Below are 15438 nucleotides of genomic sequence, written 5' to 3'. Positions count from 1 at the left end.
CACTAATGGACCACTAAGGTCCACAAAGATGATGGAGTGGAGCTTCTCCCTTCTGATGAAAGGCTGAGGGAGCTGGCGCTTTAGCTCCAGGGGTGAGCTCATTCATGTTACAGATACATCAAGGGTGGGTGTGAGGAGGATGGAGCCAGGCTGTGCTCAGGGATGGCCAATGACAGGACAAGGGGCAACGGGGACAAGCTGGAACAGAAGAGGTTCCAAAGAAACACAAGGAGGAATTTCTCCCTGTTGAGGTGAGGGAGCACTGGCAGGGGCTGCCCAGATGGGCTGTGGAGGCTCCTTCTCTGCAGACACTCAAACCCAGCTGGATGAGCTCCTGTGTGCCCTGCTCTCGGTGGTGCTGCTCTGGCAGGGGAGTTGCACTGGGTGAGCTTTCCAGGTCCCTTCCAGCCCTTGAGATTGTGTGATTCTGTGATTCTTCAGGTACCAGAGTTTGCAGTTTCACTGCTAACAGTAACTAAATAAAGGTCCTGGAGTGATATGTGGAAGGTCATTGGAATTTTCTGTTCCTTTGGGTAAACCAGAAGTGCTGGATAATCCACAAAACATGACAGAGAAGCTACAGGGCTTTTAAAGCAGTGTTTAAAACACCAAAACAGAGATGCAGCACGTGGCTGTATATTTGAGTATCCCAAACAGGAGTGAGTTAGACTCAGCCAATGACTTGTTATCTCAGTGTTATATGGATGGTAACTGTAAGTGACTTAACAAAGCATCAGAGCAGACAGACTGGGAGCCCACATGTGTGGAAATCTTCTTCCACAAGAGCAAACTAGACCCGAAAACTCTCAACCCCCCCATGACAAACCTGTCATAATTTCCTATGCTTAATGAGAAGGATAGATCAAAGGATTAAAGTCTGAATGACAGAGTGTCTGGTGGGGGTTGTATTTAACATAACAGAGACATGAATGTGAATGTATTTCTTTAGGCATCCTCATGATTTATGGGCCAGGCTTATTAAAGACTTTGGTACAATGGCCTTCCTCTCTTCTTGCCAATGCTGACTGTTGGGATTTAGTCACCTTTCTTTTGATACTCAGCATGGATTAGTACAGAGCAGCTGGAGCATCTGGCCTGGGTGTGATATTCTTCTGTGTGCTTTTCTGTATGTGCAAAACATTCCTCTCATAAACTCCCCCAAAAAGTAACCAGAAAAGCAAGCCACAGTCAGCCACAGCTGCCAAGGAGGGGGGAGTGCCAGCAGCAGTGACAAGTCCATCAGCTGGAGATCAAGGTGACAAAGTGAGGTAATGACTGCAAGCTGGAATCTGTGCAGGACCAGAGCTGGGCTCAGGCCTCCTCAGTGCAGCTTACACAGGGCTGGGGCCAGGGCTGAGCTTGTTGGTTTACTCAGCCCCTGACAAATCGGCGTGGATTCCCCTGCACATCAAGTGCCCAGGAAAACACTCCTTCAGAAGATGCCCTGTGGGATTAAGCAGCCATCAAATACTCCTATACAGACAATGAACTTCATTGCTTGTTCTCTAAAGTAACTGCTGAAGAAAATCTTCTCTCTCTTCTAAAACCCTCCCTGTAAGATTGCCACAGAACTGAAATGTTTTGCAAAGCAAGAGAGATGGGGCTTCTCCTGTGCACATCTATGCTTTTAAGGCACAGATTTACCCATCAACCTCCTTCTGAAACTACTAGTTGTGCTGTTTCACTGATCCTAATCTGTTTCTTTCCTTAATCCTTTCACACTCTCACAACTGAGCTCAGATCTTTCTTCTGTCTCTGCTAATTGCACTTTACCCAGATAGTTACTGGTTGGAATTTCTTGTCCTTATCCAAATACTTACCATTCCATGAGCTCACCAAATGGATTACACAGTGCTATGTCCCAGGCAATAAATGCCTCAACTCAAAAAGTCTGTTCAGCCATGTTCACTCCTCTTTGAACCTTGTCCACTGGTCATTTTCAGTCCTATCCCATCAGAGCCTCCAGTTAGGACCTTTCTCCTGCTGTTATCTTCTCATTGAATAAAGGAAGAAACTGGGCAATTAAATCAACTTGAAGAAAATAGATTCCTACTGCCCTGCAGAAAAGCTTCTGCTGTTGTTGATAACTATAGTGTTCAGTCTTTTGCATGTGACAAAACTGAATGTAGCAATGCACAGGAGAAGTTGCTGGGCAGTGAGGTTTCTTAGTGAAAGAAATGAGCCAAGAAAATCCTGTGGTGCCTCAGGGGTGTGGGTGCATGTGTTAGAAAAGATCCTCACAGTGGGAAAAGTGAACAGTGCAGAGGCTGGTTGTTATTTTAGACTGAGGTTTTTCTGCACCAGAGGCTGATGGGACAATCAATACATCAAATGAATGCAGGCAAGTTGGAAAGATGGCCTGAAAAAATACCAGCTGGAATGCACTTGCTGCAGTTGCAAGCTGTGCCATTCTTCAGGAGTAATCAGCTGCAGAAATCCAGGCTGGGGACAGGATGGTCTGATAGTGCTTCTGAAACGTTTCTGGGAGCTTACAGGAGATTGCAAGGTGAGCTTCATGCTATTGTGCAAAAGATAAGCAGCACAAGCAGACACATATAGGAGATTACAGCCTGAAAGGCACACATAAGCTCTCTGCTGTCTTCACTCCCTTCACTCTGTGGGCTTTATTGCTCATCACCACATCAAGGATTAGGAACTCTGTCCAAAATAAGTGGCAATGGAGAAAACCCAGAGGAGAGGAATGAGAATAACCAGTCAGGAAGACACAGCCTTTGTGGGAGGATTGACCAGGTTCAGGGTAGTTTTAGCCTCCAGCAGACAGAAATCCCAGTCTGCAAAAAGCCTACAAACATATACAAGGCTGAAGTAAAAGGCAATCTGTCCTTAGTGTGATGAAGGGGGCAGTAAGGGATGAGGGGAAGTGTCAGCAATTTACAGACTAGACACCTGGAAAATCTTGCTAGTGCTAAAGGTAATGAAGCACTGGAATAAACTGCCCAGGGAATCTGCCAAGTCTCTGTAGGTGGAAGTCTTCCAAGAAGGAATGATACAGACATCTTTCAGCCATGACAGTATTGATCTTACTTTGAGCTATAGGGACAACTTAGAGCTGTGGGATTCCCTGCCAGCCTTTTTAACTTAGTGATTGCAATAAGCAGTGACAGATCACTTTCCTTAGCTGAGCCTGGGAATGTTTCTCTTCCTTGCTCAAGACCCTGGTTGCCTGCTGTTCCTTTTTTTCCCCTCTCAGCTGCTGAGTTAATACCTCTTCTCACGTTTATGAATCAGGTTTAGGTGACAATTAATCCACTGAGAAAAATACAAAGCTCTTTGCTTTCTTTTTTAGGTTTATTTGAAAAGCAGTGACCTTGGAAGCTCTGTAGATGAAGTAGAACAACTGATAAGGAAACATGAGGCTTTTGAGAAGCTTCTGGCCTCACAGGATGAGAAGGTACAAAAACCAACAACAAATATCCTACAGACTCACGAGCTGCAATGATTTTTAAATCATCATTATCATTTAATATGGCAACACATTGAATAGCTGACAGGGCTGATATGCCTGATGTTCTTGAAAGCAAGCTTCAGTGAAATGAGAGGCAGAGCAGTGAAGAACACGTGTTCAAACCCTCCATGCCCAAGCCCTGCCTGTGTTGTCTTGTTATGGACATCAGAAGTTTCTACTTCTTTCATTAAATATAAATGAACCAAACCCAAAGCCACAAAGCAATGGCTTTTAAAGCAAGTCAAACACAGGAGGCTAGAGGGGATGGCTTGTCTAATGATTTAAACCCACATTTGGTGTACAATGTCTGTACCAAATTGGCTAGCCTCTCTGCACCTTTGGAACAGATGCTGAATTGCTCACCCACATGTAAAGGAATCTGCTTGGCTGGTGGCCACTGCTGTAATCCATCCCAGGCTAGAGCTGAACTCCAACCTGAGGCTGTGTCTGGATTCCCCAGAAGGAATGAGCTCCCAGAGCCCATGCCAGCTCCCCTCCAGGCTGATTGCTCATGTTGAGAGCTACCTTCCATCACTCAGTTTCCACCAAGCAGTGAAACCTGAGTGCTCATGGCTGTCAGGCTTGCTCCATCACTCCTTGCAGTGGATGATCACTGGCATAGGGACTCTTGGGACTATGGCTTTAATTCATTTAAGTAGCCAGGGTTTACTACAGAGACCAATGATACCATTGATGTAACTTGGTACAGAGTGGGGGTGGGGATATGGTAGGTAACTTGTCCCTGCTATTCTTGGTTCATTCCAGACAAAAAGGAGACTCTTTTAGGTATGGAAAGGAGCCTGCCTTATGTTTCTTTCACACCACTTGGAAGCATAAAAGTGACTTCAGATTTGTTGCCTCCTCAGATGATGTCTCTTCAAGAACAGGCAAGCAGGCTAGAAAAGGTTGGTGGACTGGAAGGGCTAAAGATCCAGCACAAACTGAATGCTATTCGTCAGAGGAAGCAGCAGATCAAGGATCTATCCCAGAGCAGGAGAGAGAAGCTGCAGACTGCCCTTCTTCTGGCACTTTTCTACCAGAACCTGGAAGAGGTAAGAGGGTTTTAGACTGAGATGGGGCTGTCAGAAATGAAAACAAGCAGATAACACTGTGCTGTCCTGCACAGCCTCGACATCAGGCTCCTGTTTGAGTCTCTGACTGTGCCTGGTGAGGGGGGATAGTCTCTGGAGATCATACTGCTAGTGAAAACTCTTTCTGTTATTGTTTATAGAATTTCAGCAGCTGAAGCAACACTTCAAATCCTTAATTAGCTGAGAAAACCCTCCAGCTGTCAAGTCTTGTGTGCATGTAGCTCAGTCCCACAAGGGCAGCCAAGATGCTTTGAAACTGATAAAGCTGGCTTCAAATTGCTGTCCTTGTGGTGTCAAAACATTAGGTTACTTCAGTGCTCTGAGGACAGCAGGGTCACTTACAATGTATGTCAAGCCTTCAGTTCTCAGTGTTTTCATGGATAGAAAACACTTCCTTCAGTTATAAAGGCTAAAGCTGAGCAGACTTTAGGACAGGCAGTTTTACCCAACATTTCCTTCAGTGTCCATGTTATCCTGCAGAAGTTTCAACTGCCTCAGAAAGAATTTCATGAGACAAACATACACTAGTCCTTGTGGTTCTCCAACTTGTCTGAATCTGATATTCCTGATGAGACCATTTAGCACTTTATGAAGTGTAAAAGCAAATCCAATTGTATTGGCTTTCAAATGACCTGCCCAGTGCTTGGCCCTATCAGTAAGGCTTCATTTGCTTTCCATTTTCCATTTACATCTCACATTCTCACATTTACATCTCAGGAAGCTTTAGTGGTTTGTTTTGAACAGATGAGGCACAAAATGCTTGAGAATCTCAACACAGCTTCCAGGTAAGCCAGTGACACAGATGACATGAATCTCAGAGCCCTAAAGCTAGGGCTTTATTGTTATAATCTCATTTTACATACATCTACCATGTCCAGGCTGCATGTCTGCTGGAGGATTCTCTATCTAACCCAGAAGATTGTCTAATCTGTTTATGGATTATGATAAAATTTGGGCTATTTAAGGAATTTTTCATTATTCTTGTGGTCAGGTGAAAGTTCTTTTCATTCCCACCTGCTTTTATTTCCTGACAAGTAGAAACTGGAGATCCACATGGGCTGCCAGCTCAATCTACCTTGCCCAGGCATAGAATGATGCTGCATATGACCTGGGAGGGGGCCCCAGGACAGTGTGCAGTTGTGCTAACTCTGGTGCCACACGCTTCTGCAGGCAGAAGACTGGATCAGTGAGCGCATGCAGAAGCTAGAGGATCCTTCCATAAAAGACCCCAGCAACCTGCAGGAGAAAATGAAGCTGCTGCAGAAGCATCAGGTCTTTGAGGCTGAGATTCTAGCAAATGAAGAAATCATCACAGCTGTGAAAAAGGTAATTCCCTCACACTGGTAGTGTTTTTGCAGGTTACTGCTTATTATCCCAAGAAGACAGATGGAATGAAAAGCAAGTGTAGCTTGTTCACCACTTGTGCATCAGTTGTCACACTTGTGTGACAAGAATCCAGTTGCTGTGCCATGCAAATGTGATGCCTGCTCAGGGAGCTGCTGCAGTCACCATCCCTGCAGGGGTTTCAGAGCCGGGTGGGTGTTGCACTGAGGGCAATGGGCTGGTGGGTGATGGGGCTGGGACAGAGGCTGCACTCCATGAGCTGCAAGGGCTCTGCCAGCTGAAACCATTCCATGATTCTAATGCTGTTGATTTACAACAGAGAGATTTGTTAATTGTGCTGTCCAGGGAACATCCATCCTTCCTTATTGCCAGAATAGGAGGCTTTCACTGACTCCTTCATTGCCTGGGGTGACTACTCCTACAAAAGCAAATAGGATTTCATGCCCAATTTGTGAACATCCTTGTTGAAACTGGGTGAATCACAGAGCTGAAGGGCACAATCATCTGTAACACCTCTCCAGGTGCTTCCACTCCATGAATGTCATTCTTGGCAGGGAAATATTCAAATCCTAGTGTTCTCAACTCCCTCCAGATGCAAAAGCTTTCCAACTGAGCAGGACCATTTGCATGGTAAGAATTTGTACTAGTCATTTATTGTACAGTCCAGGTTAGGAGAGTGAGAGTCCTTCTGGAGAGGTCACCTCACATAGTAATCACAGGAATTAGTAATTAACAGTTAGCAGCAACCTTCATTTCAAATTTCTCCTTCTGATTGTGAAGAAAGGAGAAGCCCTGGTATCAAAAGGCCACCCCAAATCAGGAGAGATCCGTCGCCGAGACCACATGCTCCAGGAGCGCTGGGAGAAGCTGAAGAGAGCTGTTGCTGCTCGGGGAAAGATGCTGGAGGACAGCAGGGACTTCCTGGAATTCCTCCAGAAGGTGGACCAGGTGGAAGCCTGGATCAGAGAGAAGGTACATGGCTTCTAGGATTTAACCCAAGGGACTTGCTATTTAGCAGTGAGCTCCTGATAAATGTGTCACCTTCCAAGACATTTTCGTGGTGGCTTTTACCTGGAAGAATTGTGACATGTTCTACAGTCAATATGGAAGGCGTGGCTCAACTCATTCTAAGCCATTGCTGGAGTGTTTCCATGCCAGAGTCAGTTGGGCAGCATTAGCACATGTTATCACATCAAATGTGATTATGTGGGGTCATCTTATGTGTATCAAGACAGAAATGAAAGCAGGTTAAGCTCTCAAATCTGAAAGCTTCCCTTTGTAGGAGTGGAGTGAGAGTCACACGATCCACTACAGAGGTTGCTTCAGTAATGGATTGGGAGAGGGACTTGGGACTAAGTCTCATATTATCTAAAGATGAAAAGAGACTACTTCAGAAGCTGTAGGTCAGTGATTTACAGACCCATCACAGAACTTACTGCACCAGCATCAGCACTGGACATGCTGTGTTCTTGTCCTCTCAGCCTGAATGTTTGCCTGTCTGCTGCTTATTTCCCCAGGAAGTCATGATTAACATAGGTGATGTGGGAAATGACTATGAACACTGCCTGCAGCTCATGAAAAAGCTCAACGAGTTCCGTGGAGCAACATCAGGGGTAAGACGTGTGTCCCAGGAACATCCCTTGTGTGGCTGGGAGCAGCAGCTCACTTCTCAGCCCAGCAGTGTATCCAGGTAGCAAATGCATTCCCAGTATGCTGGAACTGCATTTCAGCACACCCAGAGGAGGAGAAAGATCAGTGAGGCAGAAGACATTATAAACCATTCAAAGAGATAGACTTCTCCCTCATTGTGCCTTCTGCCTTCATGTCAGAACAGAGCTGGCAGGTGCTCATGACACAAGCTGAAACTTTGGGTTGCATTATGTGACTGGAAAGTTGTCTGTGTGAGCTGGAATCTGAGAAGTTTCCAGTTGAGTTCATACAGTCACAGATGGTTCCACCCAAAAGTGCCTTAAAAATGGTTATTTCAGCCATGTTTGTTTGAGTCTGTAAACTGATCCAGACCTTCCATGAACAAGCACATTGAACATGAACATTGACTGCTTGCTGCGTTTCCCTCATTTATTTCCCTCACCCCCTCCTTGAGCAATCAAGTTCTCACATCCCTTCAACCAAATGAAGCACATACACTTGTTTATACACAATCAGGATGCCAATAATGAAACACTGAGTAAGACAGAGTGATGGTTTATACTTTGGATAGCAGCCACGTGACAAGACAGCTGCACAATTCACCTGTCTATGCTGGGATCTCACTCTCTTGGGATGCTGAGTCACATCAGCTGCCTCTCTTGCCACCAGTGAGGTGTGCTGACCTGAGCACCAAACCTTGGCCATGCTGGGCAGCAGACAGGCCCAGGGTCTCCTGCTGATGTGCTTCAGCTCCCACCATGAGAGCTCTGAGGCTGCACACCACGGGGATGTATTTGCAGCAGCCTCTTGTTCTCTATGTGTGTGTGTGTGAACTCCTACAGATGTGGGCTAACAGGTCCAAATGTCATGCAGGAAAGGTTAGTGTGCTGATTTGCTAGTCTGGAAGCTGTGAGGAAGGTATGGAAAGAGATGTGTTAGGACTTTGTGAGTGAGATTAATCTTCTCTCTTTTATTTGCTTGTTATCTTGTTGCCTACTCTTATTATGGCATCTCCCAGCTTCTATTTCTCTTGCCTGATAGCAGGAGACAAGCCTCTTCTGTGCAAAGTGACAGTATAGATAGATGTAGATGTAGATGTAGATGTAGATGTAGATGTAGATGTAGATGTAGATGTAGATGTAGATACCCTGAGTTCCCCTTTCCAGAGCCTGTGAGAATTTCCTGTGAAAGTGCATTAGCACTGGATTTGGGTAGAGACCCAAAACACTCAGCTTCAGTGAAGAGACTTTCATTGGCCCTTCAGTCCCCACCAGCTGAACTGGGAGCTAAGGGATGGAGAAGGAGCTCAGCCCTAGGTTGTACCAGCCAAAAGAAGGGTGTTGTAAGAGGCAGAAACAACCTGGTGTCTCATTCAGCATAAAACTCTGAATAGGAAAGTCTTTCCATAAACTAAGGTAGATTTTATGTGCCACAAGGAACTCTTGGCCTTAGATCCTATCAGCTTGTAGCCACTGCTCCTGTACTACTCTGAACATGCATCCAGCAGAAGAAGGCTGGGACAATGATTGTTGCAGAGCTGATGCTCAGTTCTACAGCACCTCACAGGGGGATAGAAACAGAAGCAGCCTGGTTCTGGCACAGTGTGTGCATCCATCCACTCTGGCTTTCCCCACTAGACAAATCTGAGCTCGTGGTAGGGAGCAATCACCCTGCATTGATGGCTGCCAGATTTTCTGCTCTGCTGCTAGCATTTCCCAGGACAGGAGAATATCTGTCTTTCTACTGGTTTCTCTTGTTTACTTTATAGCTGTATATAATAGTAAAGCACATATGGAAGCATCCATCTCTGTATGGGTGTAGCATAAATAAAACAGATGGAGTCAATACTTCCATTAACAGTGTGCTGGCATCTTGCAGCTGTGCTTCTAGTACACCAGTGATGAATGTGTCCCTGCTGAGTTGGTGATTTACCACCCTTAGGAAAACAGAGAATGTTTTTGAATGTGAGAGCAGTGTTCAGTGTCAGCCATCTGTCATGCTCCAAAACATCAATGAGCCCACTATAGTCCAGTTCACACGTGCAATGTGCAAATATTATCCTTTCTAGGGTGTGTGTGTGGGAAGCAAGTTGCCCCAAAGCCTTAGCATCCCTTTTAAATGCAGTGATGTTGCCATGCTGTTGGTTGGCTGGGTTCCTCGAGGCTGTATGGATTTTAAGCCTGTTGTCCACAGTGCAGAAGGCACTTCTGGACAGAAGCCTGTCTAGAAAAAACAGTAGACCCAAGAGACATAAGTCACTACCTCTTTGACAGAGGAACAATCTGCCACATGTCAGCTGTTCCACAGCAGGTAGCCACCACCTGCACCTCTGAGCCCCTGCTGGAATGCCTGGCTTAGAAATGAAGCTGAGATTCCTTGTGTAGACCTAGATCATTGTTTTATCTCTAGTCATTAAAGTTCTTTACTGTCTTCTCATCAGTGACTGGCAACACCAGCAACTGCAGGAGAGAAAACCCTCTGTGTCTGAAATGTTTGGTAGTGAGGTAAAACTCTTGCTTGTTGCTGTTGCTTTTCAGGTGTCAGTGGAAAACTCAACTCACAAGCATTTTGAACATGTAACTCTGTCCCTTCTCTCACTTCACAGGAGACAACAGTGGATGATGCTCACATCAGGGCTATCAATGCCCTGGCCATGAAACTGGAGAGACAGAACAAGGGAGAAACAAAGACAATATACTTGCGTCGCAAGCAGCTCGATGAGAAGTGAGTAAGCTCTGAAAGCTCCTGGGTCAAAGCAAAACCAAGAAGGGAAGAATAGGTGTCTTGGAGCAGGATAAATAGAGGAGTTGTTACACACATTTCCATCTTTAACATCAGGACTACCAAACATCAGACACTGGAGTTGCCTTTCAAGGCTCTCAGTTAGACAGGAAGGTTTCTAATCCAGCAGGTTCAGCCCTGCTTCTAGCCTTGGAGGCAAACATGTTGATTCACAGCACTTTACACACTAGACACATGAAGTTAAGACACTTCCATCTGTTCAGCTAGTTGTCATGGTGAAGCTCATAGCACTTTGGCTGCTTCCCAGCCCACTAGCTAAGAACCAAAAGCATGAAGATAGGGATTGTGAGGTTGTTGAGAATTTAAGGGAACTAATTAGGCCCTTTTTTGCTTTTAACCCCCATGTCCTCCTGAAAAGTGGAATAAATAAGACCAGACAGTGTTGTCAGCTCAATGCTTTATCACTGTGGTATGTCCCTTATTGTGGGGACCTGGGGATCGACACAAGCAGAATTCCTGCCTTAGGTCTGAAACTCAGCTATGCAAATCCTCACCTCTAAAATATTCCTTTCCATAAAAGGTGGAACAGTTTCCATGGTAACCTGAATGCATACAGGAGGAAGCTAGAGGAAGCCCTAGAGATCCATGCCCTAATCAGAGAAATCGACGACATCACAGAGAGAATTACCACCAAGGTGAGTCCTCAGCCAGCCAGATGGTAGTTGCCAAGGTTGTGCCAAGGCTGAAATGTCATTGAACACTTTGCAGATTACCACTTCTAAGGCATTTGTGGTTAAAAAGGGAAATGTGATGTGAGAAATTACAGATGAAAGTCTGTAATAAGCCTGTCTTTACCTGGTGAGAGCTTACAGGGAAAATGAAGCTGGCCTCTTCTTGGAGGCTGACAGCGAAACAACCAGAGTCGGTGTGTACAAGTTACAACAGCAAGAGTTCCAAATAGGTGTCAAGTGATAAACATCATGAGAGTGCTCAAACACTGGAATAGGTTACCTGGAGAGCCTGAGGATGACCTGGCCTTAGAAACATTCAAACCTCAACTAGACCAGACCCAAAACAATCTGAGCTTTGGGCAGGGGTTGCACTAGATGATGCTCAGAGATGCATTCCAACCTGAATTATTCTGTGAGTCTGTTCTTCTAACTAATGGTCTCTAGAGAAATGGTATTGACTATTAACTCATATTTTTAGTGTTGGGTGTTTTGATATACAGAAAGAAAAGGGAAAAGAGAGACTGAGAAATGCAGGGAAGCATTCCTGCCTTTGTTTTATGGCCAGAGACACCTTAATTCGGATGCTGAATGTTGGGGTTTCTCACTCAGCCTCTGTCTAGTGTTCATATAAGGTGCTCTGTTGGTACTTAAAAAGACAGTAAGAACATTGAGATGGCAGTACTAAAGTGAAGGAGGAGACTATTTGAAAGAATGAATCTTATGATCCTTTTGCTTGCTGTCATCTTCACCATTTGCACATGCTGCTGCCCCCTCCAGAGCGTGCTGATACAGGCACTGGACTATGGGAAAGACGTGGAGAGTGTGGAAAACCTCATTCGAAGGCACGAAGAGATGGAGAGAGAAATCAGTGTTATTAAGTCCCAAATGGAGGTAAGAGGGAAGTACAGAGGATGCTGTAAAAGATGTCCATTTTTCTTCTCAGAAACATGGTGCAAAGGGCAGGATGGCTCTTCAGATTCACTGGGATGAGTTGCACTGCAGCGCAAGTACAGCTCAGGTTTCTCCTCAGTAAAATGTTCTGATGTTCAGCCTACTTTAATGTATCAAATGTTCTTCCTGATGCACCATATCTAGGAAGTTCCTTTTCAATATGTTAGCTGATTGTCTGCCCCCTCACCCACCAGCCAGACTAGACTGTCCTGTGTCTTTGGGAAGGTGTGGAATGCAAACTTCCCTCTGTGTCCTTCCCCTGGTTTCTGTGCTGACTCATACCCAAACCAGGACTCTCATTCTGTTTAGAACTAAATGCAAAGCCCACAGTACATGCAGTTTGCATGTCATGTAGGGTGTGAGGAGGATGGAGCCAGGCTGTGCTCAATGATGGCAAATGATAGGACAAGAGGCAATGGGGACAAGCTGGAGCAGAGAGTTTCCAAAGAAACACAAGGCAAAATTTCTTCAGTGTTCAGTGAGGGAGCACTGGCAGGGGCTGCCCAGATGGGCTGTGGAGGCTCCTTCTCTGGAGACATTCCAACCCAGCTGGATGAGTTCCTGTGTGGTGGTCCTGCTCTGGCAGGGGGGTTGCACTGGGTGAGCTTTCCAGGTCCCTCCCAACCCTTGAGACTGTGTGGTTCTGTGACAGCCTCTCCCAGTTTTCACCTTTGACCAGAGTGTTAACCCTTAATTTTTGCAAACTCTTCTCTAAACTTCTTCCCAACACTGTGCCAGTGCTGGCAGTGTGTGTGACACCTTCCCACATCTGCCTCTGTTAGCTAACTCTCAGATGAAACGTGGGTGATCACCACCCAGCATTCCACACACAGCGTTAGCCAAGGCTGTGTGGGGGAGCGCTGCATGGAAACAGAAAGATGAGTAAGGTTTGGGTTTGGCTTGTTTCTTTTTTGGATACTACCACAAAGACCATGAAAATATGAATTTGATTGAGTTTTGCAGGAAAGTCACCAACTTTAAACCTGGGTTGGTGAGTGCTGTTTACTGTTTACCAGGCTGTGCTAAGGAGAACAGCATCAACTAGGAGTCGACACTGAAAGCAGTGGGTTTGTTCTGCTGTTAGCTGAAGTGGATACAAACAGGTTTTGAGCCTCCTGCTGAAAGGCAAATCTGGTTGCTTTTGTGCATATAAGAAGCTCTTTTGTATGTTTTGTTGCTGTAATTTAAGTACCTGCTTTAGAAAACTGGAGTCTTACTGGAGTCTTAAAATGAGCCACTTCTCCTGCAAGGCAGACTCAGGAATGAATGTGAAGCATTTGGCATAAACTCAGCCCACTGTAAATCTCTTCCCAGCCACTGGAATTGGAATCTTTCCGCCTTTCCACAAAGAATCCATCCCTAAATGACAAACTGACTATGAAGCAACAGGAGATGAAAAACAACTGGCTACGACTCCAGGGCCAGGCCAAACAAAGGTAAAGACTTCCAGTTGGTCTGAGTATCTCTCAGCAGGAGCAACAGTGCTCCCAGGGGTCTCCAATCTACTTGCCAGGGGCCTCTTAAAAGATTTGAGGGTCCCATCCAACGTTTATAGAGGCATCTAAGACACCTGCAATGGAAGAAGTGTGGCTTGGTGCAAGAAAAGTTCCACTGATATGACTTTGAGAAAACTAATACAATGAGTTTGTGGCTCATCCCACTAAAGACTGTTGGTAAAACACCTCCAGACTATCAGATGAAATCTCCCATAAAGTCTTTGGGAAAGCCTTTTCCTTTTTTGGATGGTTCTAGAATGATTGGGTTGTTTCTTGACTCCTTCCAAAGCAAAGCTTAGGCCTGAGCTGTAATGATTGCTGGAAGCAACAGCTATGAAGGCTTCTCTGCCTTCCTTGATCTGATGAACTGATGTGGAACATAAGGTGAGCACGTTGTCTTCAAGGGACTGTGTGTCTCCTGTGATTCTGATTTAACATGAGGCCTGTTGGGAGCTGTAAGGGAAAGGCAGGAGGCTTGAGGTTACTTCACTTGGCTTCTCCCAGGATAGCTTCCTCTGCAAATGGGGAGAGAGGGGCAACTAGATAACTCTGTGCTGGGTAATGCTGAACTGCACGTTGTGTGGCAGGAGGGAGAAGCTGGCAGCCTCCTACCAGTTGCAGAAGTTTAACCTGGAGATGAAGGAGATACTGGATTGGACCCAAAACATCAGAGGCTCAATGGAAGCAGAAGGGCTTCCTAAAAGTGCCAACGAAGCTGAAAGCATGATTGAGGAGCACCAGGAGAGAAAGGCAAGTACCATCTTTGCTTCCAATTTGATGCCATGGGAATCTTCCACATGGGAATTAAGTAGTGCAGACAGAGCAAAGTTTTACTGTATGCATCTGACAATAACACAGAGAGAAGAGTGTTTTCAGTAACAGGCTAAGGACAGAAGCCACCTGCACGTTGCCAGGACTCCATCCCATGGGCTGTTTGGCAGCTCATGTCTGCAAGATCTCTCAGAAAGCCCCATTAGCTCTCACCTGTACTGCTCTCCAACCCTGGAGCTAAACAAAGGTGGTTCAGTATCAAAACATGCACACTGCTGATCTCTATTTGTAGTGACAATAAGTTAAGGCCAGTCAATTCTAGCTGGAAGCTGGATTTTGCCACACAAACTCCATTTGCCAAAGAGGAAAAGAAACCCAGCTGCTTGTCTCAGGGCAGTAAATTACCATTGGATGGAGCTCTGAAGCACTTCATATCCCAGAACTAACACTTCACATCCCAGACCTGATTGCCACAGAGCCTTTTTGTGTCTCTTTTCACAGTATTTTTGGTGAACTGTTAAAAGGAGTGATAATATTAAATAACCTCAGACAAAAGCTCAATATTTGACCTTTCTCCCAAGTGTTGCAGCTGTCTTTCAGCTGCTGGTGTTACCTTTTCTTTGCAGTGATTCTAAGAGCTGTGTTCCCAAAATGATGATTAACATGCAGTGCTTTGTGGCTCCTGTTATTAGCACAAACAACTTGTAGATTCACTGTCTAGATTTGAATTGGCTATGAAGTACCTGAACTCCTCTTCTTTCTCAGAGTCTTCCACAGGTTTAACAATGCTTTTGCTAATTCTTTTTCACAACAGAAATATCCCAAACCACTGATGTAGTGTACTCCAAATTTAGGCAGTAGCAAGACCAAAGTCTCTGCTATGTTAGTGAAGGAACCCAAATGGTTTTGTGGACACAGAGAGAAAAGGAGCAATCCAGGCAAAATGTTCTTTTGCATTGGGTTGACTAAACCAAAATCATAGGTAAGACAAGAAAAGGCACAACTCAGCCCTCAGACCAGGTGGAAAACTCACGTGTATTTCATTTTAACACCACAAAATGAAGTTAAACTGTGTGTTTAACACACTAATCTGCTGCCAGCTCCTCTGGCAGGAGGGGAAAAGCTCTAGGCACCGTTTCTCCTAAGAACCACCTTCACCTAGGCAGGAGAACACGGTATCATGGATGTTCCAAAAC

General features: G+C 45.3%; 1 protein-coding gene across 1 annotated transcript in view; it reads left to right on the top strand.

Annotated features, from left to right (window-relative positions):
- SPTBN5 (spectrin beta, non-erythrocytic 5) overlaps nt 1–15438 on the top strand; it is an 83427-nt gene that overhangs the window by 44736 nt on the left and 23253 nt on the right. Inside the window, exons 34-43 of the mRNA XM_061997925.1 lie at nt 3308–3412; nt 4333–4518; nt 5728–5883; nt 6682–6873; nt 7419–7514; nt 10157–10275; nt 10874–10988; nt 11802–11915; nt 13290–13411; nt 14059–14221. Coding sequence (XP_061853909.1) covers nt 3308–3412; nt 4333–4518; nt 5728–5883; nt 6682–6873; nt 7419–7514; nt 10157–10275; nt 10874–10988; nt 11802–11915; nt 13290–13411; nt 14059–14221 — 1368 coding nt within the window. The remainder of the gene's footprint in view (nt 1–3307; nt 3413–4332; nt 4519–5727; nt 5884–6681; nt 6874–7418; nt 7515–10156; nt 10276–10873; nt 10989–11801; nt 11916–13289; nt 13412–14058; nt 14222–15438) is intronic.

Source organism: Colius striatus, chromosome 6, assembly GCF_028858725.1.
Source record: "Colius striatus isolate bColStr4 chromosome 6, bColStr4.1.hap1, whole genome shotgun sequence".
Classification (NCBI taxonomy): domain Eukaryota; kingdom Metazoa; phylum Chordata; class Aves; order Coliiformes; family Coliidae; genus Colius; species Colius striatus.
This window is presented reverse-complemented; position numbering and strand designations above follow the sequence as displayed.